Source organism: Mobula birostris, chromosome 3 (assembly GCF_030028105.1).
Source record: "Mobula birostris isolate sMobBir1 chromosome 3, sMobBir1.hap1, whole genome shotgun sequence".
NCBI lineage: Eukaryota > Metazoa > Chordata > Chondrichthyes > Myliobatiformes > Myliobatidae > Mobula > Mobula birostris.
The window spans coordinates 228,157,995-228,180,440 of record NC_092372.1 but is presented as its reverse complement, the minus strand read 5'-3'; the positions used below and the strand labels follow the sequence as shown (position 1 = coordinate 228,180,440).

General features: G+C 46.4%; 1 protein-coding gene across 4 annotated transcripts in view; it reads right to left on the bottom strand.

Moving 5' to 3' along the window:
• Positions 1-22,446, bottom strand: part of LOC140195624 (uncharacterized) — a 155,254-nt gene that overhangs the window by 78,973 nt on the left and 53,835 nt on the right. For all 4 annotated transcript variants that reach the window (XM_072254283.1, XM_072254282.1, XM_072254285.1 and 1 more), the window contains 4 exons: positions 19,869-20,072; positions 18,103-18,284; positions 7,473-7,605; positions 5,463-5,516 (listed from right to left, as the gene is read on the bottom strand). In XM_072254283.1, the coding sequence (XP_072110384.1) occupies positions 5,463-5,516; positions 7,473-7,605; positions 18,103-18,284; positions 19,869-20,072 (573 nt within the window). The remainder of the gene's footprint in view (positions 1-5,462; positions 5,517-7,472; positions 7,606-18,102; positions 18,285-19,868; positions 20,073-22,446) is intronic.

Here is a 22,446-nt window from a genome sequence, read left to right as displayed (position 1 = left end):
AATGGTCTTTCCTGCTCTCAGTGTCTGTCCATATGTTCACATTTATTGATGTTTGAGCTTGTCACTGTTCTGCTGATTGTTGATTGCTCATGGCTGTTTGCACTATTGTGTTGTCTGTTCTGGTGCTGTCCTGTGTTTTATGCTTGGCACTGAACCACGATGAATTCTGGTCTGTTTCACAGACTGGCAATAACATGATTCTGATTAAAGACTCAGCGTCATTGAAAAGTACAGTGCAGAAACAGGCCCTTCAGCCCATCTAGTCCATGCTAAACCATTTAAACTGCCTACTCCCATCAACTTGCAATGACCACAGCCTTCCGTACCCCTACCATCCACGTACCTATCGAAACTTCACTTGAATGTTGAAATCGAGCTTGCATGCACCAATGTGCTGGCAGCTCATTCCACACTCTCACCACCCTCTGAGTGAAGCAGCTTCCCACTCATGTTCCCCTTAAACTTCTCACCTTTCACCCTTAACCCATGACCTCCAGTTGTATTCCCACCCAACCTCGGCAGAAAAAGCCTGCTTGCATTTACCCCAACTATACCCCTCGTAATCCTGATTCTGATCTTTTGTCTTGCCAGATTCCTCCAGCTCCCCTGCACCCTCACCACCAATAGGGAGAGCAGAGTGGGGCTCCGCTGAGCTCCTTCTAAGAAAGATTTGCAATATGGACTTGACTGACATTCACTGGAAAATGGCACCACTGAAGATCCTGGGATTGTGTTAACTTGAGGAAGTGTTGGTGAGCTGGTACTTTCAGGCTGGACGGAAGGATGCTGATAGTATTTCCCCGAAGCTGGTGTTGGGCTGCTGAGCCCTGTGCTAGAGACAGCACGGCGGCCTAGCGGTTAGTGCAACGCCTCACAGCGACAGGGTTCAATTCCCTCCCACCGCTGCCTGGAAGGAGTTTGCATGTTTTCCCCATGACCCCGTGATTTCCCCCAGCTGCTCCGGTTTTCCTCCCACATTAAGGTACCACATAGGAGATTGGTGGGTAAAATCAGAGCTCATGGCATTGGGGGGAGGATATTGACATGAATAGAAAACTGGTTGGCAGATAGAAAGCAAAGGGTAGCAGTGAATGGGTGTTTCTCGGAATGGCAGGTGGTGACTAGTGGGGTGCCACAGAGCTCGGTATTGGGACCACAGCTGTTTACGATTTACATCAATGATTTAGAGGAAGGCATTGTGAATAACATCAGCAAGTTTGCTGATGATACTAAGCTGGATGGCAGTGTGACATGTGATGAGAATGTTAGGAGAATTCAAGGTGACTTGGATAGGCGGGGTGAGTGGGCAGAAACTTGGCAGATTGCGTTTAATGTGAATAAGTGTGAGGTTATTCACTTTGGGAGCAAGAACAGGAAGGCAGATTATTATCTGAACGGTGTGGAGTTAGGTAAGGGAGAAATACAAAGAGATCTAGGAGTACTTGTTCATCAGTCTCTGAAGGTGAATGAGCAAGTGCAGCAGGCAGTGAAGGCGGCTAATGGAATGTTGGCCTTTATTACAAAGGGAATTGAGTACAAGAGCAAGGAAATTCTTTTGCATTTGTACAGGGCCCTGGTGAGACCACACCTGGAGTATTGTGTGCAGTTTTGGTCTCCAGGGTAAAGGAAGGACATCCTGGCTGTGGTGCAGCGTAGGTTCACTAGGTTAATTCCTGGGATGTCCGGACTGTCTTACACAGAAAGGTTAGAGAGACTGGGCTTGTACACGCTGGAATTAAGGAGATTGAGAGGGGATCTGATTGAGACATATAAGATTATTAAGGGATTGGACAAGATAGAGGCAGGAAATATGTTCCAGATGCTGGGAGAGTCCAGTACCAGAGGGCATGGTTTAAGAATAAGGGGTAGGTCATTTAGGACAGAGTTGAGGAGGAACTTCTCCCAGAGAGTTGTGGAGGTGTGGAACGCACTGCCTCAGAAGGCAGTGGAGGCCAATTCTCTGGATGCTTTCAAGAAGGAGCTAGATAGGTATCTTATAGATAGGGGAATCAAGGGTTATGGGGACAAGGCAGGGACCGGGAACTGATAGTAGATGATCAGCCATGATCTCAGAATGGCGGTGCAGGCTCGAAGGGCCGAATAGTCTACTTCTGCACCTATTGTCTATTGTCATTCCAAACATGTAAAATACACATGAGTAGGATTGGGCCATTTGGCCCATTGCCATTTTTTCTATGTATGTTCTATGTATGTTCTAAAATGGCTGATTTCCTTTCCCTCTGGGTGACTTGGAGGCTGAGAAGTCATCTCGTAGTATATTAAGATCACAATGGGCATAGAGGGGGTAAGCAATTTATTTCCCCCCAGCATTAAGAATCAAAAACTACAGGGATAGATTTAGGGTCAGAGGTGAAAAGTTTAAGAGGGTAAAGAACAAGTTGGTAAGTTGGTTTATTATTGCCACACGTACCAAGGTACAGTGAAAAACTTCTCCTGCACACTGTTCATACAGATCAGATCATTACACAGAGCATTGAGGTAGAACAAGGTAAAACAATAACAGAATACAGAACAGAGTGTTAGTTACAGAGAAAATGCAGTGCAGGCAGACAAGAAGGTCAAGAGTCATAATGAGGTAGATTGAGAGGTCAAGAGTTCATCTTATTGCACGAAGAGACTGTTCAATAATTTCATAACAGTGGGGTAGAAGCTGTCCCTTGAGCCTGGTGGTACAGTATGTGCTTTCAGGATTTTGTGTCTTCTGCCCAATGAGAGGGGGAGAAGAGAGAATGTTTGATGTAGGAGGGGGTCTTTGGTTATGCTGGCTGCTTCATTGATGCAGTGAGAAGTTTAGGCAAGAGTCCATGGAGGGGAGGCGGTTCCTCTGATTTGCTGGACTGTGCCCACAACTCTCTGCAGGTACTTACATTCACAGGCAGAGCATCTGCCATATCAAGATGCAGATAAGATGCATTCTGTGGTGAACTGATAAAAATTGGTGATGGGCAAAGGGGACATGCAGAAATTCTTTAGCATCTGGAGGAAGGAGAGGTGTTGACGAGCTTCCTTGCCTGTTTACTGGCAATGTTTAAGAACATAAGAAATAGGAGCAGGAGGAGGCCATCCGGCCCATCGAGCCTGCCCCGCCATTCAATAAGATCATGGCTGATCTGTCCGTAAACTTAGCTCCATCTACCTGCCTTTTCTCCATAACCCTGAATTCCCCTACTATGTAAAAACCTATCTAACTGTATCTTAAATATATTTAGTGAAGAAGCCTCAACCGTTTCATTGGGCAGAGAATTCCACAGATTCACCACTCTCTGGGAAAAACAGTTTCTCCTCATCTCCATCCTAAATCTTCTCCCCTGAACCTTGAGGCAATGTCCCCTAGTTCTAGTCTCACCTACCAATGAAAACAACTTTCCTACTTCTATCTTATCTATCCCTTTCAAAATTTTGTACATTTCTATAAGATCCCCTCTCATTCTTCTGAATTCCAGAGAGTGTAGTCCCAGGCGACTCAATCTCTCCTCATAGGTTAACCCCTTCATCTCTGGAATCAACCTGGTGAACCTCCTCTGCACTGCTTCCAAAGCCAGTATATCCTTCCTCAAGTATGGAGACCAGAACCGCATACAGTACTCCAGGTGCGGCCTCACCAGTACCCTGTATAGTTGCAGCATGACCTCCCTGCTCTTGAATTCAATCCCTCTAGCAATGAAGGCCAACATTCTGTTTGCCTTCTTAATAACCTGTTGTACCTGTGGGCCAACTTTTTGCGATTCATAAACAAGCACTCCCAAGTCCCTCTGCACAACAGCATGCTGCAATCTTTCACCATTAAATAATAATCTGCTCTTCTATTACTCCTTCCAAAGTGGATGATCTCGCATTTACCAACATTGTATTCCATCTGCCAGACCTTGGCTCACTCACTTAACCAATTTATATCCCTCTGCAGACTCTCCACATCCTCAGTACAATTTGCTTTTCCACTCAGTTAGGTGTCATCAACAAATTTTGCTACACTGCACTCAGTCCCCTCTTCCAAATCATCAATGTAAATGGTAAACAGCTGCGGGCCCAGCACCGACCCCTGCGACACCCCACTCACCACTGACTGCCAACCAGAGAAACACCCATTTATACCAACACTCTGCCTTCTATTGGTTAACCAATCCACTATCCATGCCAATACACTTCCTCCGACTCCATGCATCCGTATCTTACTTATAAGTCTCTTGTGCGGCACCTTATCAAACGCCTTCTGGAAATCTAAGTATACAACATCCACCTGTTCCCCTCTATCCACTGCACTCATTATGTCCTCAAAGAACTCCAGTAAGTTTGTCAAACAGGACCTGCCCTTTCTGAATCCATGCTACGTCTGTCTAATGGAACCACTCCTTTCTAAATGTTTCGCTATTTCTTCCTTAAAGACAGCTTCAAGCATTTTCCCGACTACAGATGTTAAGCTAACTGGCCTATAGTTGCCCGTCTTTTGCCCACATCCTTTTTTAAAAAGCGGCATAACATTTGCTGTCTTCCAATCCGCCGGGACCAGCCCAGAGTCTAGAGAATTTTGATAAATGATTACCAACATGTCTACTATAACCTCCGCCAATTCCTTCAGCACCCTGGGATGCATCCCATCAGGATCAGGGGACTTATCTACCTTCAGGCCCTCTAGTTTGCTCATCACTATCTCTTTAGTGACAGTGATTTTATTGAGGTCCCCACCTCCCATTTTGTCCATAACATCCTTCTTTGATATATTAGACATGTCCTCTACCGTAAAGACCATGTTTTTACATAGGAGATGGCAGATGTGTGGAATGAGGAAATGATAAAGGCAGGCACATTATGCGGGCAGGTATATGGATAACCAGAGCTCAGAGGGGTAGTTTTAATTTTATTCGGAGATACAGCAAGGTAATTGGCTTTTCTGGCCCAACGAGCCCACACTGGCCAATTGTACCCTGTGGCTAATTAACTTACTGATGTGTACATCCTTGGCTGGTGGGAGGAAACCCACACGGTCATGGGAAGAACCTACAAACTCCTCATAGACAGTAGGGGGATAGGAGCTGGGTCGTAGGCACCATATTAGCATTCGGCTAGCTGTTACGATACCATACCATGCCACCAAGTGCAAGAATGCATTTGGTAAAATAAATGCCAACATTGCATTTGCCATCTTTACCACAGACTCAACCTGTAAATTAACCTTCTGGGAGTCTTGCACGAGGACTACGAAGTCCCTCTGCACCTCTGATGTTTGAATTTTCTGACAGCTGGGGAGGCCAAGTCATTGGGTATTTTTAAAGTGGAGGTTGATAGGCTCTTGATTCGTTAGGGCGTGAAAGGTTATGGGAGAAGGCAGGAGAATGGGGTTAATAATAAATCAGCCATGATGGAATGGTGAACAAGGTGGACCTGATCGGCCGAATGGCTTGATTCTGCTCCTATGTCTTATGGACAATGACAGAAACACTCACGTCCACTTCCAGCTGTTTGATAGCCAGTTCCAGCTGTTTGGCCCGTTTTCCATTCTAGAGAAGAAAGAAGAAAAAAATCATTGCAGGAATTCCTCTAGATAATAAATGGTCCTCAAGAAAGCACGAGGGTTTGACAGCTTGAGCCAACTAGCAACTACCCGATTCATTGTAGAATTTTTGTGATTTCTATGACTTGGACGAGGAAGTGGAAGGGTGGGTTGGTAGGTTTGCAGATGACGTGAAGGTTGGTGGAGTTGTGGATAGTGTAGAATGTTGTTGTAGGTTACAATGGGACATTGACAGGATGCAGAGTTGGGCTGCGAAGTGGCAGATGGAGTTCAATCTGAAAAGTGTGAAGTGGTTCACTTTGGAAGGTCAAATTTGAAGACAGAGTACAGGGTTAAAGGCAGGATTCTTGGCAGTGTGCAGGAACAGAGAAATCTTGGTTTCCACAGCCATAGATTCCTCAAATGGTTAAGAAAGTATACGATGTGTTGGTTTTCATTGGTCAGGGGGAGATGACTGAATTCAAGAGCCACAAGGTAATGTTGCATCTCTATGAAACTCTGATTAGACCACACTTGGGAGTATTGTGTTCAGTTCTGGTCGCCTCATTTGTAGGAAGGATGTGAAAGCTTTAGAGGGGGCGCAGAGGAGATTTACCAGGAGGTTGCCAGGATTACAGAGCATGTCTTATGAAGACAGGTTGAGTGAGTTGGGGCTTTTCTCTTTGGAGCAAAGGAAGATGAGAGGTGACTTGATAGATGTATACAAGATGATAACAAGCATAGATTGAGTGAACAGCCAGAGACTTTTCCCCAGGGTGGAAATAGCTAATACAAGGGGGCATAATTTTAAGGTGATTGGAGGAAAGTGTAGAGGGATGTCAGAGGTAGATTTTTTTTATATATACACAGAGTGATGAGTATGTGGAAAGCCCTGCCAGAGGTGGTGGTAGAGGCAGATACATTAGGGGCATTTAAGATAGGTACATGAATAACAGAGAGATAGAAGGTTATGTAGAAGGGTAGGGTTAGATTGATCTTAGGTTAGGTTAAAAGGCTGGCATAACATTGTGGGCCGAAGGGCCTGTACTGTGCTGTACTGTTTTAGGTATGTATGTAGGGGTGTACAAGGTGTCCAGGGAGGGGTAGCACCTCTGGTGAAGGGGCTTGTCGCATCTTTTCTGGGGCAGCTCACTCACCTTTGGTCCTCACTGGACACTCAGCTCTCACCTGTGGCTCCAAGTAGCTGTTTGCTTGCGACAGCGGTCACACCCCGGTACACCGCTTCGACAGGTGGGCGAAGCCAAGTGAGGATAACCGGCAGCTTTGCACCCCGGTGACCCCGGGATATGCCTGTCCAGGAATGCGGTCAGCTCTGGGCAGACTGGGCAGATGAGATCTACAGTGAGATCCAACCGCCAGGAAGGCGGCCCTGCAACGCTCCGTGGGGAGCGAAGGGCACAACGGGGTACAGAGGATGTGCTGGTCATCCACTAAAACCGAGGAAGATCCCTGCTTGTGACGCTTGTTCATACGGCTGGACCCAGCCTTCTGAGGGCAAGAGAGTGGAGATGCCCCAGCACCACGGCTTTTCCACTTGAAACACTCTCCCACACAGGTTTCATGCCGCTGTTGGACAACCAACATGGTCCTAGGTTCTATGTACAGTGCTGCGAGGAAGTTTGTGAATCCTGTACAATCTTCTCTATTTCTGCATAAATATGACCTCAAATATGATCAAATCTTCATGCAAATCCTAAAACTAGATAAAGAAAGCCCAATTAAATAAATAACACAAAAATATCATTTATGTTTGTATTATCTATCTGATTGGGTTCTCTTTATCTAGTTTTAGGATGTGTGAAGATCTGATCCCATTTTAGGTCGTATTTATGCAGAAATAGAGAACGTTCGAAAGCGTACACAAAGTTTCTGGCACCACTGCAAGTGCTGATTCAAGGGCACACCCTGGGCATGCAAAGCCATTTCTGAGAGTATAGATTACCTCGCTGCTGGATTGTGCGCATTCCAGCTCCAATCTCCAGGCCTTTTGGTTCGCTTGCTGCTGGTCAATCCGATCCCTCAGCTCGGCAATCTCAGCTTCCAGGGAGCTGCAGGCATCAGTCATAGACAGAGCTCTGGCAAAGGAGAAAGCACGTCAGCCCACAGCAATCCACCGTCTGCATACCCTGCTGCTGTCGCTTTGTGGGTTGTTGTCTGACAAGCTGCATCACTGCTCGGCACGAAAACTGCACTGCAGTGGAGAAGGCAGCTCCACACTGAGTAGCTGACACTGCCCAACGCGTCACCGGCACCAGCACCAATCTACCTGCCGTCAATGGTATATATATATCAGGGCCATCTCCCTGATGGGAGTGGGACCAACACTGCATGAGCAGGGTGGGTGGGATCCTTCATGATGTTACTGGCCCTCTTCCACCATCTTTCTATATATATAGTAACATCATGAAGGATCCCACCCACCTTGCTCATGCAGTGTTGGTCCCACTCCCATCAGGGAGAAGGTTGCGTAAGTTTCTTTCCCCAAGCAGTAAGGCTGATCAACATCCAACACACATCAAAGTCGCTGGTGAACGCAGCAGGCCAGGTAGCATCTCTAGGAAGAGGTACAGTTGACGTTTCAGGCCGAGACCCTTCGTCAGGACTAACTGAAGGAAGAGATAGTGAGAGATTTGGAAATGGGAGGGGGAGGGGAGATCCAAAATGATAGGAGAAGACAGGAGGGGGAGGGATGCAGCCAAGAGCTGGACAGGTGATTGGCAAAACGTATATGAGAGGATCATGGGACAGGAGGCCCAGGGAGAAGGAAAAGGGGGGGGGGGGCGGACCCAGAGGATGGGCAAGGGGTATATTCAGAGGGACGGAGGGAGAAAAAGGAGAGACAGAGAAAAATAGAATGTATGTATATAAATAAATAACGGATGGGTTACGAGGGGGAGGTGGGGCGTTAGCGGAAGTTAGAGAAGTCAATGTTCATGCCATCAGCACCAGATCAACACCTCCACCCACTAACCCACCCCACCACACCCCCAACCACCACTACTTTATCAGAGTCACCTTGCATACAGACAGACACTCCTGTGGCCAGTGTCAGTTTATGGACATACAATCTGTGTATACAAGCTATCTTGTGTGTTTACATTTACTGTTGTTTATTATTTTTTATCTTCTGTGGGTTTTTGTGCTGCATAGGATCAGCAGTAACTCCTTTACAGTGTATTCTGGACATGACATTAAACAGTCTTAATTGTTGAGTTCTGTGTTGCTCTGCTGAGCATGGTATAGACGCTGGAATGTGTGGTGACACTTGCGGGCTGCTCCCAGCACATCCTTGGGTTGTTAAGGCAAACGACAGATTTCACTTTGTTGATGATAAATAAATCTGAGTCAGAATCTGAATCTGAATGTGCTACTCCTTCACCTCACCGTTGCCTGCAGCCTGAACTACACCATGGAGTCAGACTGCACAGAAACACATCCACAGGCCCAACCAGATGCTTGGAGCCCTGTCGCAGGAAAGCAGCATCCATCATCAGGGACCCCCACTACCCGGGCCATGCTCTTTTCTCGCTGCCACCATCGGGGGGAAGGTACAGGAGCCTCAGGACTCTCACCACCAGGTTCAGGAACCCCTCAACCATCAGGCTCTTGAACCAGAGGGGATACTGAGCTGTTCCCACAACCTATGGACTCACTTTTGTCTCTTCATCTTATCTTTTTGATATTTATTGCTTAATTTTCCTTCATTTTTCATTTGCACAGTTTGTTGTCATTTGCACATCGGTTGTTTGTCAATCTTGTTGTCTGTGGTCTTTCATTGTTTCTATTGTGTTTCTCTGTATTTACTGTGAATGCCCGCAAGGAAATTAATCTTGGGGTTGTATATGGTGACATACATACAGTACTTTGATAATAAATTTACTTTGCATTTTCTCCATCCAAGCTGGTCCCATTGGCCACGTTTGACGCATATCCCTCTAAACCATTCCAACCCATGTACCTGTCCAACAGCCTTTTGAATGTTAATGTCCCTCCCTCAACCGCTTCCTCTGGCATCTCTAGGTACCACCCTCTGGGTGAGACGGTGGACCCTCATGTTCTTATTAATTCTCTCATGTTAAACTCTGATCTATAGTTTTTGATTCTGGTTTAAGGTGGCTCTGGTGAACTACAGTGACGACTTGCTGGTAGCAAACGCAGCCGCTAACTGCTTCATTAATCACGCTTTTCCTCGAAAAAGGCTCTACAATCAATAGCCTGTAACTTTTCTTTTGGAGTTGAGCTTTTGAACTGCCTGTGATTTCTACAGTGCCTCACAGGTGCAGGATGGTTGGGTTGTAGCGTGTACAGGTGGGGCCTGGCCCGGGCATGAGAGTGGGAAACAGGACAATGTTTGGCTGCTGGAGCGGACTAGGAAGCTATTTGAAGCAGTGGAATGGGGGGGGGGGGGGGGGAGTCGAGGCAGTGGGGCCTGAGCCCAAAAGTGAGGAACATTGGAAAGGTTTGGTACAGGCCAAATAGAGGTGGCAGAGCCTGGGCCTGGGAGCATATCAAAGTGGAAGGGCCTGGGCTCGGGAGTGAGGAACGACCCACCGTTTGGCCGATTTAGGTGCTGGGCCAGACTGAACAGGTCAGGGTGTTGGGGTAGGAGGGGAGGTGAGGGAGGAAAGATGCTCAGCTCACTGCTTGGTGGAGTTTACTTGTCTCTGCGTTATACTGAGGTTGTGGCCTGCGACTAACGGGCTCCTGCACCAGCCATGACCGTGGGCTCACTTTTGTGACTGTCGCTTGTTTACGTTTACTGTTTGCATGATTTGGTTTTTTGTTCTGCACAGCTGGGTGTTTGACAGTCTTCTTCTCATAAATGGGTTCTAGTGTGTTTCTTTGCTTTGCGGTGCCCTTAAGGAGACAGATCTCAAGGTTATATATAGGATACACACTTTGATAATAAATGTACTTTGAACTTCGATCACCCTAACGATGCCCCTCGATTGTATGCAACTTTATAAAATCACTCCTCCTCATTTTCCACCACTCCAGTGAATGAATTCCTAGCCTGCTCTAACTCTATCGGTAACTCAGTGAATGAATTCCTGGCCTGCTCTAACTCTATCGGTAACTCAGTGAATGAATTCCTAGCCTGCTCTAACTCTATCGGTAACTCAGAACTCTACTTCTGGCAATGTCCTGGTAAATTTCCTCTGCACTTTTCCCAGCTTTCTTGCCGCAGCATCAAATTTAAAGCAGATTTATTATCAGAGTACATACACATCACCATATAGCATGTTGAGATTCATTTTCTCGCAGGCATATACAGAAAATAAATACAATTTATAAAAAACTATACAGTACAGAAACAAAGACTTGACAACCAACCACTGTGCAGAGACAAACAAGACCATACGTTATAGGAGCAGAATTAGGCCATTCAGCCCATCAAGCCTGCTCTGCCTTTCCATCATGGCTGATCCATTTCCCTCTCAATCCCATTCTTCTGTATTCTCCCCGTAACCTTTGATGCTCTGACTAATCAAGAACCTACCAACCTCCAGTTTAAATATACCCACAGCCGTCCATGGCAATAAATTCCACAGATTCACCACCCTCTGGCTAAAGACAGCCTGCTCCACCATTTCATCATTGCTGATCCAATTTTCCTCTCAGCTCCAACCTCCTTCCCTGTATCCCTTCATGCCCTCTATTAACCTCTGCCTTAAATATAAATAAAGACTTAGCCTTCACAGCAGCCTGTGGCAAAGAATTCCACAAATTCACCACTCTCTGGCTAAAGAAATTTCTCCTCATCTGTTCTAAAAGGACACCCCTCTATTCTGAGGCTGTGTCCTCTGGTCTTAAGACTACCCCACCACTGGAAACATCCTCTCCACATTCACTCTATCAAGGCCTCGATGGGCCAAATGCTCTCATTCTACTGCTATATCTTACGTTTTTTTGGTCTAGATGCATTTCTGCTGCTTTTCACTGTCTGGCACAGACGCGGCTCTGATCAAGTTCAAGTTTATTATCATTCAGAGGTACATTTAATGTCAGAGAAGTGTATACAATATACATCCTGAAATCCTTTTCCTTGGCAAACCCTGGACATGAATACAGCCGAACGAAACAGCGTTAGTCCAGGTGTGGGGTGCAGAACACAGTACACACAGTCGGACCCTGTGCAGGTAGTCACTAAATAAGCTTAGCACAAATCCCTGGGTGGCGTGGCCTGAAGGTTGATTTTCCAAATCTACCTGCATGTTGAAGTCCCCCATAACTATTGTAACTATTGGCATGCATTTTCTATCATCTGTTGGAATTTGTAGGTCACATCCTAACCACTGTTTTGGGGGGGGAGTCTGTACACAACTCCCATCAGGATCTTTTTATTCGTGCATTTCCTTAGCTCTATCCACAATGATTCAGTGCCTTCCGACCCGATGTCACCTTTTTCTAATGACGTGATTCCATTTTTTACCAACACCTTCAGTCCTGTATTCACCCTTTTCAATTTTGTCTACCTTTTACATTTGCAACTCCGTAAGACTGCAAGACATAGAAGCAGAATTAGGCCATTCAGCCCATCAAGTCCATTCTGCCATTTCATCATCCTTTCTGAGATATGGGGCCCAAAACTGTTGACAATACTCCAAGTGCGGCCAGACTAGTGTCTTATAACGCTTCGGCATTATCTCCTGTTTTTATATTCTATTCCTCTTGAAATAAATGCCAACATTTCATTTGCCTTCTTTACCTCAGACTCAACCTGTGAATTAAACTTCTGGGAGTCTTGCATGAGGATTCCTAATTGTCTTTTCGCCCCATTTAGATAATAGTCCGCACTACAGTTCCTTTTACCAAAGTACATCATCATACAGTTCCCAACACTGTATTCCACCTGCCCATTCTTCCAATTTGTCTAAGTACTGCTGCAATCACATTGCTTCCTCAGCACCACCCCTCCACTCATCTTTGTATCATCCATAAACTTTGCCACCAAGCCATCAATTCCATTATCTAAATCTTTCACAAACAATGTGAAAAGTAGCGATCCCAAGACTGACCCCTGAGGAACACCACTAGTCACTAGCAGCCTTTTATTCTCTCGTCTCCCTGACTGTCAGTCATTCCGCTATCCATGCCAATATCTTTCCTGTAATGCCATAGGATTTTATCTTGTTAAGCAGCCTCATGTGTGGTGCCTTATCAAACACCTTTTGAAAAACCAAGGAAATGACACATTCTGCCTTTCCTTTGTCCCCCCTGCTTGTTATTTCCTCAAAAACTTCTAAAAGAGTGGTTGTAGACGGGTCATATTCTACATGGAGGTCGGTCACCAGTGGTGTGCCTTAGGGATCTGTTCTGGGACCCTTACTCTTCATGATTTTTATAAATGATCTGGATGAGAAAGTGGAAGGATGGGTTAGTAAGTTTGCTGATGACACAAAGGTTGGGGGTGTTGTGGATGGTGTGGAGGGTTGTCAGAGGTTACAGCGGGACATTGATAGGATGCAAAACTGGGCTGAGAAGTGGCAGATGGAATTCAACCCAGATAAATGTGAGGTGGTTCATTTTGGTAGGTCAAATATGATGGCAAAATAAAGTATTAATGGTAAGACTCTTGGCAGTGTGGAGGATCAGAGGGATCTTGGGGTCCAAGTCCGTAGGACGCTCAAATAAGCTGCACAGGGTGACTCTGTGGTTAAGAAGGCATACGGTGTATTGGCCTTCATCAATTGTAGGATTGAGTTTAGGAGCCGAGAGGTAATGTTGCAGCTATATAGGACCCTGGTCAGACCCCACTTGGAATACTGTGCTCAGTTCTGGTCGCCTCACTACAGGAAGGATGTCGAAGCCATAGAAAGGGTGCAGAGGAAATTTACAAGGATGTTTCCTGGATTGGGGAGCATGTCTTATGAGAACAGGTTGAGTGAACCTGGCCTTTTCTCCTTGGAGTAACGGATGATGAGAGGTGACCTGATAGAGGTGTACATAATAATGAGAGGCATTGATCATGTGGATAGTCAGAGGCTTTTTCCCAGGGCTGAAATGGCTAGCACAAGAGGGCACAGCTTTAAGGTACTTGGAAGTAGGTACAGAGGAGATGTCAGGGGTAAGTTGTTGTTGTTTTTTTTTTTACACAGAGAGTGGTGAGTGTGTGGAATGGGCTGCCTGCAACGGTGGTGGAGGCGGTTACGATAGGGTCTTTTAAGAGACTTTTGGATAGGTACATGGAGCTTAGAAAAATAGAGGGCTATGGGTAAGCCTAGTAATTTCTAAGGTAGGGACGTGTTCGGCACAACTTTGTGGGCCGAAGGGCCTGTATTGTGCTGTAGGTTTTCTATGTTTCTACGTTAAGATTTCCCTTTACAGAAATCATACTGACTTTGACTTATTTTATCATTAGTCTCCAAGTACCCTGGAACCTCATCCTTAATAATGGATTGCAACACTCTCCCAACCACTGAGATTAGGTAAATGGTCTATAATTTTGTTTCTTTTACCTTCCTCTAACTCCACCACCCTCTCTCTGTTTATTCCAACTTGACCATGCCCCAGCCCTCTAGTTCCACCAACCTCTGACTGCTTGTGACCCAAGAATACAGCACTGGCAGCAACCACTTGGACCCCAGGCTCACAAGTCCCTCTCCATCCTCCTCATCATCCCTCACAGAATTAAACCCTGCCCTAATACGCAGAGGGACGCACACACACACGCGCGCACACACACACTATACACATACTTGTGTGTGTCACACAAAAACACACATGTACCCACAAGGATGGCGCCGTAGTGCAGTGGTTAGCACAACGCTTTACAGCACAGGTGAATGGGGTTCAATTCCCGCTTCTGTCGGTCAGGAGTTTGCACGTTCTCCCCGTGACTGCGTGGGTTTCCTCCCACAGTCCAAAGATGTATCAGTTGGTAGGTTAATTGGTCATTATAAATTGTCCATGACTAGGCTTGGGTTAAATCGGGGGTTGCTGGGCGGTGAGGCTCGAAGGCCCAAAAGGGCCTGTTCTGTGTTGTATCTCAATAAAATAATAACATTTTAAAAAAAACAATCCACGCACTACCTCCGATCAACACAGACACACCTACACGCTCACACACAAAGTGATCATAATTGCATTAGTTTCAACCTAATTATGGAGAAGGATTGGCCTGGTCTTCAGGCTAAAATTCTAAATTGGAGAAAGACTGATTTTGATGGCATTAGAAATGACCTGGCACGTGTGGATTGGGTCAGGCTATTTTCTCGCAAAAGTGTATTTGGTAAGTGGGAGGCCTTCAAAAGTGAAATTTTGAGTCACAGAGAAGTACAGCACAGAAACAGGCCCTTCAGCCCATCTAGTCCGTGCTGAACCATTTAACCTGACTATTCCCATTGACCTGCACTGGGACCATAGCCCTCCATACCCCGACTATCCATGTACCTATCCAAACTTTTCTTAAACATTGAAATTGAGCTCATATGCACCACTTGCTCTGGGAGCTTACTCCACACTCTCACAACCCTTTGAGTGAAGTTTTCCCTCATATTACTCTTTCACCTTTCACCCTTAACCCATGACCTTTAGTTGTAGTCCCATCCAATCTCAGTCGAAAAGCCTGCTTGCACTTACCCTATGTATACCCCTCACAACTGTATATACCTCTGTATGTACATCTCTGTCAAATCTCCCCTCAATCTTCTTCGTTCCAAGGAAGAAAATCCTAACCTATTCAACCTTTCTTTTTAACTCAGGTATGCCAGGCCTAGCAACATCCTTGTAAATTTTCTCCATACTCCTTCAACCTTATTTACATCCTTCCTATAGATAGATGGCCAAAACTGCACATAATACTCCAAATTAGACCTCACTAATGTCTTGTACAACTCCAACATAACATCCCATCTTCTGTACTCAATACATTGATTTATGAAGGCCAATATGCCAAAAGGTTTCTTTATGACCCTATCTACCTGTGATGCACACCGTCACTCACAGGCCTCCAGTCGGAGAAGCAGCCCTCTACTCCCACTCTCTGGCTTCTCCCACAAAGCCAATGTCTAATCTAATTTACTACCTCATCCTATTTAACTATCTCTGCTAGGGTCCCACCAAGTTCTGCACCTGCTCCTGTAGGGTCCGAGGGAACAGCTTGTCAGGCCCTGGGGATTTACCCATCCTGATTTGCCTCAGGACAGCAAACACCTCCTCCTCTGTCATCTGTACAGGGTCCATGAAGTTGGTTCTGTTTTGCCTCACTCTTATAGACTCTGTGTCTACCTCCTGAGAAAACAGTGTTTTGAAACATAGAAAACCTACAGCACAATACAGGCCCCTCGGCCCACAATGCTGTGCCGAACATTGAAGTGTCTGTCAGAATGAAAGGCAAGGATAACAGGTTTTGGGAACCTTGGTTTTCAAGAGATATTGAGGCCCTGTTTAGGAAAAAGGAGGTGCATAGCAGGTATAGACAGGTGCTTATGGATTATAGGTAATGCAAGAGAACACTTAAGAAAGAAGCCAGGAGGGCTAAAAGAAGGCATTAAGATGTTCTAGCAGACAAGATGAAGGTGAATCCTAAGGGCTTCTACAGGTACTGTATATTCAGAGCAAAAGGATTGCAAGGAAGAAAATTAGTCCATGCGAAGATCACCATGGTCATCTCTCAATGGAGCCGAAAGAGATGGGGAAGATCTTAAATGGATTATTTTTGCATCCCTTTATACTTGGGAAATGGACACTGAGTCTAAAAGGCTGAGGCAAAGTAGTTGTGAGGTTATGCACCATATTTGGGTTACCTAAGAGCAGGCACTTGCTGTCTTGAGTCAAATTAGGGTGAATATATTCCCAGGGCTTGACAAAGTGTTCCCTCAGACCTTATGGGAGGCAAGTGCAGAAATTGCAGAGGTCCAGCAGAGATATTTAAAACGTCCTTAGCCACTGGTGAGGACCGGAAGACTGGAGGATAGCTAGTGTTATTCAAGAAAGTCCCTAAATATTAGCTAGGAAATTGTAGGCCAGTGAGCCTGATGTCAGTAGCGCGGAAGTTATTGGAAAGTATTCTAACGGACAAGATGTACAAGTACTTGACAGTCACGGTCTGATTAGGGATCACCGATTGCTCACCCTCTGGCTAAAGAATTTCCTCCTCATCTCTGTTCTAAAAGAACATCCCTCTATTCTGTGGCTCTGTCCTCTGGTCCTAGACTCCCCCCATTATAGGAAATAACTTCTCCATGTTTACTCTGTCAGAGCCATTCAATGAGATCCCCTTCCATTCTTCTAAGTTCCTGTGAGTATAGGCTCAGAGTCACCAAACACTCCTCATATGTTAACCCTTTTATTTCTGGGATCTTTCTTGTGAATCTCCTCTAGATCCTCTCCAATACCAGCACTTATTTTCTTAGATAAGGGGCCCAAAATTGCCCATAATACTCCATGCAGTCTTGTCAATGCCTTATAAAGCCTCAATATCCCACCCTTGCTGTTACAATCTAGTCTAGTCTTTTACATGGAGGATTAAATAGTAAATTAGATTAGACATTGGCTTTCTGGGAGTGGCCAGAGAGCAGTAGTAGATGACTGCCTTGCTGACAGGAGGCCTGTGACTAGTGGAGTGCCGCAGGGATCGGTGCTGGGTCCGTTGTTGTTTGTTGTCTGTATCGATGATGTGGATGATAATGTGGTTAACTGGATCAGCAAATTTGCAGATGACACCAAGATTGGGGGTGTAGTGGACAGTGAGGAAGGCTATCATGGCTTGCAGCGGGACCTGGACCAGATGGAAAAACGGCAGATGGAATTTAATGTGGACAAGTGTGAGATGTGACACTTTGGAAGGACCAACTAGGGCAAGACTTGCGTGGTCAGTAGCATAGCACTGAGGAGTGCGGTAGAACAAAGGCATCTGGGAATGCTGATCCATCATTCTGTGAAAGTGGTGTCACAGGTAGACAGGGTTGTAAAGAAAGTTCATGGCACATTGGGCTTCATAAATCAAAGTACTGAGTATAGGAGATGGGATGTTATGCTGAAGTTGTACAAGGCATTGGTGAGGCCTAATTTGAAGTATTGTGTACATTTTTGGTCACCTACCCACAGGAAAGATGTCAGTAAGATTGAAAGAGTGCAGAGAAAATGTAAAAGAAAGTTGCTGGGACTTGAGGACCAGAGTTACAGGGAAAGGTTAAATAGGTTCAGACTTTATTCCCTCGAGTGTAGAAGAATGAGGGGAGATTCGATGGAGGGATACAAAATTATAACGGGTATAGATAGGGTAAATGCAAGCAGGCTTGTTCCACTGAAACTGGGTGAGATAGAGGTCATGGGTTAAGGGTGAAAGGCGAAATATTTAAGAGAATCTGGGGGATACCACTCATTGGGCGGTGAGAGAGTGGAACGAGCTGCCAGTGAAAGTGGTGGTCGTGGATTTGGTCAATATCTAAGCGAAGTTTGGGTAAGTTCATGGGTGGAAGGCCTATGCAGAATGACAGCTTGGCATGGACTAAATGGGCTGAAGGGCTTGTTTCAGTGTCGTGGCACTCTATGACACACACCACACGCTTTCGGTCAACCCTGTCCCCTGGCAGGGCCTGCCCTCTGAGTGTCGCCCCTGCCCGTACCTCATGATCTCAGTGACATTGTGGGAGTCGGTCTTGGTGCAGATGAAGGCGATGCAGCCAAACTGACCGTCCATCAGCAGCTGCCTGCGGAGACTCTCATCCAGTGTCTCCTTGGCCGTCTTGTCGTCCACCGCTCGGGTCACGTTGGCAACGATCCACACCGCGTTGCATGTCTTCAGGTACTGAGTTTGAGAGAAGTACAATGGAGTCACCATTAGTCCGAGGTCACAACCCGCGGCCCTCACCCCCAAAAGGGACGTTCAGGTCCTCGACCTTCCACCTGGCAAATGAATGCACAAACAGCTAATCCCTTCCCAAGCACGTGTCACCAGACTCAAGGAAAGCTTTCACCCCACTGTTGAGTGGTCCTCTAGTACATTGAGATGGACTGGTGACCTGACAATCTACCTCGTTATGGCCTTGCACTTTATTGTCTGCCTGCACTGCTCTCTCTCTCTGTAAGTGTAACACTTTATTCTGCAAACCGCAACAACACACACACAAAATGTTGGAGGAACTCAGCAGGTCGGGGAGCATCCATGGAAATGAATGAATAGTTGACGTTTCTGGCCACAACCCTTCTTTAGCAGAATCTCGTGTTTACATTCTGCACTCTGTCACTGCTTTCCCTTGCACTACCTCAGTGCTCTGACATAGTGAAATAATCTGCATGAATGGCATGCCCAGTCAACGTTCCAGGCCGAGACGCTTCATCTGGACTGAACAGTAGAGGGGAGAGAATGATATAAGAAAGAGGTGAAGGGAAGAGATGGAGCAAGACCTGGCAGGTGATGGGTGGATCCAGGTGAGGAGAGTCCATGGGCAGATAGTAGAGGGGAGAGTGGGAATGGTGACGGAGGGTGGATATTTTACGTGGAAGCAACAGAAGACTGCAGAAGATGGTATCTCATAGAGAAAGGTGACGGAGCATGGAACCAAGTAAGGGAAGTGGGTAGGGCAGGTGGGACAGTGGAAAGAGAAGACCCAGTAGGAGATGTGTGAATATGATGAACAGACTGTGGAGGGCTAACAGCCAACACCCACGCCTCCTCCCTGCCCCTCAGGGTTTGAGACAGGTGTACACACGTCTATCATCTCAAGCCTTAGACCATAAGAACACAAGATTTTGGAGCAGAATTGGGCCATTCAGCCCATCGAGACTGCCCCACCATTCAATCATGGCTGATTTATTTTCCCCCTCAATCCCAGACTCCAGCCTTTTCCATGCAACCTTTGACCCCTGACTAATCAAGAACCTATCAACCTCTACTTTAAATATGCTCAAAGACTTGGCCTCCACAGCCATTTATGGCAACAACTTCTGCAGATTCACCAACTTCTGGCTAAAGAAATTCCTCCTCATCTCTGTTCTTAAGGTCCATCCCTCTATGCTGAGGCTGTGCCCTCTGGTCCTAGACTCTCTCACTATAGGAAACATTCTCTCCATATTCACTCTGTCTTAACCTTTCAATATTCAATAGGTTTCAATGAGGTCCCCTGCATTCTTCTAAACTCCGTTGAGTTCAGCCCCAGAGTGATCAAATGCTCCTCATACATTAACCCTTTAATTCCTGGGATGATTCTTGTGAACCTCCTCTGGACCCTCCCCAGTGCCAGCACATCCTTTCTTAGATAAGGGGCCTAGAGCTGTTCACAATACTCCAAATGCCTCATGAAGCCTCAGCATTACATGCCTATATATGACCCACGCACACCCACGTCCTAACCCTCAGCCACAGTTGACTGCAGGGGCCTCAGCCACTCACCTCCTTGGCCACTGAGTTCCTGGCGGCATTGGAATCCCTGACGCCGGGCAGGTCAACCAAGACCGCGCCGGTCTGCAGCACTGGCGAGTTAGGCACTTGGACACGCACCCTCTTGACAATGGGCCAGAACTCTCCACCCCTGCTGTTCGAGGAATCGTTGCGGGAGTCAATGTAGGGTTGCACTTTGGAGCAGAAATCATTGACCTGAAGGTGAGCGAGGGCACAGAGACAAGTTAAAAAAAATAAAGGCCGGCGGATCAGACTTCAGAGCTACACAAGGTGGCAACAGCCAGTGTGTGAAGAGAAGTTTTAAGATACCAAATTCAAGCTTATTTCAAAATAACTTTATTATCAAAGTACGTTTATGTCACCATACAATGCTGAGATTCATTTTCTAGCGGGCATTCACAGTAAATATAAGCAACACAGCAGAATCAGTAAAAAAACGCACACAACAGAAACGGACAAACAACCAGTGTGCAAAAAGACAACAAACTGTGCAACAACAAAACTAAAATAATAATAATAATAATAATAAGTAAGCAATAAATATAGAGAGCATGAGATGAAGAGACCTTGAATACAAGTCCATAGGTTATGGGAACAGTTCATTGATGGGGCAAGTGGACTGAAGCTATCCCCTCCAGTTCAAGAGCCTGATGGCTGATGGGTAAGAGCCTGATGGCCCCTGACCCTGGTGTGCGAGTCCTGAGACTCCTGTACCTTCTTCCCGATGGCAGCAGCCAGAAGAGAGGATAGCCTGGGTGGGGTCTGTCTCTGATGATGGATGCTGCTTTCCTGCAACAGCACTCTGTGTAGATGTGCTCAATGGTGGGGAGGGCTTTAGCCGTGATGGACTGGCCGTATCCATTACTTACTGTAGGATTTTCCATTCAAGGGAATTGGTGTTTCCAGACAAGGCTGTGATGCAGCCAGTCAATACACTCTCCGCTACACATCTATAGAAGCTTGTTTGAAAACACAAACACGAGAAAATCTGCAGCTGCTGGAAATTCAAGCGACACACACAAAATGCTGGTGGAATGCAGCAGGCCAGGCAGCATCTATAGGAAGAAGTACTTCTTCCTATTCTTCCTGTAACGACGACTGTACTTCTTCCTACAGATGCTGCCCAGCCCGCTGCGTTCCACCAGCATTTTGTGTGTTTACAGAAGTTTGTCAAAGTCATGCTGAATCTTCACAAACTCCTAAGAAAGTAGAGGTGCAGCTGTGCTTTCTTCATAATTGCATTGACGGGCTGGTCCCAAGACAGGTTCTCTGAAATAGGAACATCTAGGAATTCAAAGTTGCTGTCCCTCTCCACTTCTGATGAGGACTGACTCACTGACCTCTGGTTTCCCTCTCCTGAAGTCAATAATCACTTCCTTGGTCCTGGAGACATTGAGTGAGAGGTTGCTGTAATGATTTTCATTCTCCCTCCTATATACCGAGTCATCGCCACCTTTGATTCAGCTTCAACTTGAATATGGCATTGAAGCTGTGCTCGGCCACAGTCAGAAGTGTAAAGCGAGTAGAGCAGGGGGCTAAGCACACAGCACAGCCTTGTAGTGCACCTGTGCTGATGGAGATCAGGGAGGAGATGTTGTTGTCAATCCAAACTGACTGGGGTCTCCAGGATCCAACTGCACAACTGCTGTCTCCCATGTCACTTGATTTAACTTTATAGGAGCTGATAGTATTCAAGCTCTGCCACAACTGTTGAGCATCCCTCATTGATTCAAGTTTGGTCCGGAATTTACACTTCGTCCATGAGATAGCTTTCCAGAGATCGTACCTACACCTCCTGTAACTTCCTTGGTCTCCAGACCTGACTGCCTCTGACCTGGCTCTCAGCAGATTTCAGATCTCATGGTTCACCCAGGGCTTCTGGTTGGGGAGAACTCTGAATGAATTAGTGGGGACACATTGGGTACAGAGCGGACAGAGACTGGCTGGGGAAGGAAGACTCGGAATGAATTAGTGAGGACACATTGGGTACAGAGCGGACAGAGACTGGTTGGGGAAGGAAGACTCGGAATGAATTAGTGGGGACACATTGGGTACAGAGCGGACAGAGACTGGCTGGGGAAGGAAGACTCAGAATGAATTAGTGAGGACACATTGGGTACAGAGCGGACAGAGACTGGTTGCGGAAGGAAGACTCGGAATGAATTAGTGGGGACACATTGGGTACAGAGCGGACAGAGACTGGTTGGGGAAGGAAGACTCGGAATGAATTAGTGGGGACACATTGGGTACAGAGCGGACAGAGGCTGGTTGGGGAAGGAAGACTCGGAATGAATTAGTGGGGACACATTGGGTACAGAGCGGACAGAGGCTGGTTGGGGAAGACTCGGAATGAATTAGTGGGGACACATTGGGTACAGAGCGGACAGAGGCTGGTTGGGGAAGGAAGACTCGGAATGAATTAGTGGGGACACATTGGGTACAGAGCGGACAGAGGCTGGTTGGGGAAGGAAGACTCGGAATGAATTAGTGGGGACACATTGGGTACAGAGCGGACAGAGACTGGTTGGGGAAGGAAGACTCGGAATGAATTAGTGGGGACACATTGGGT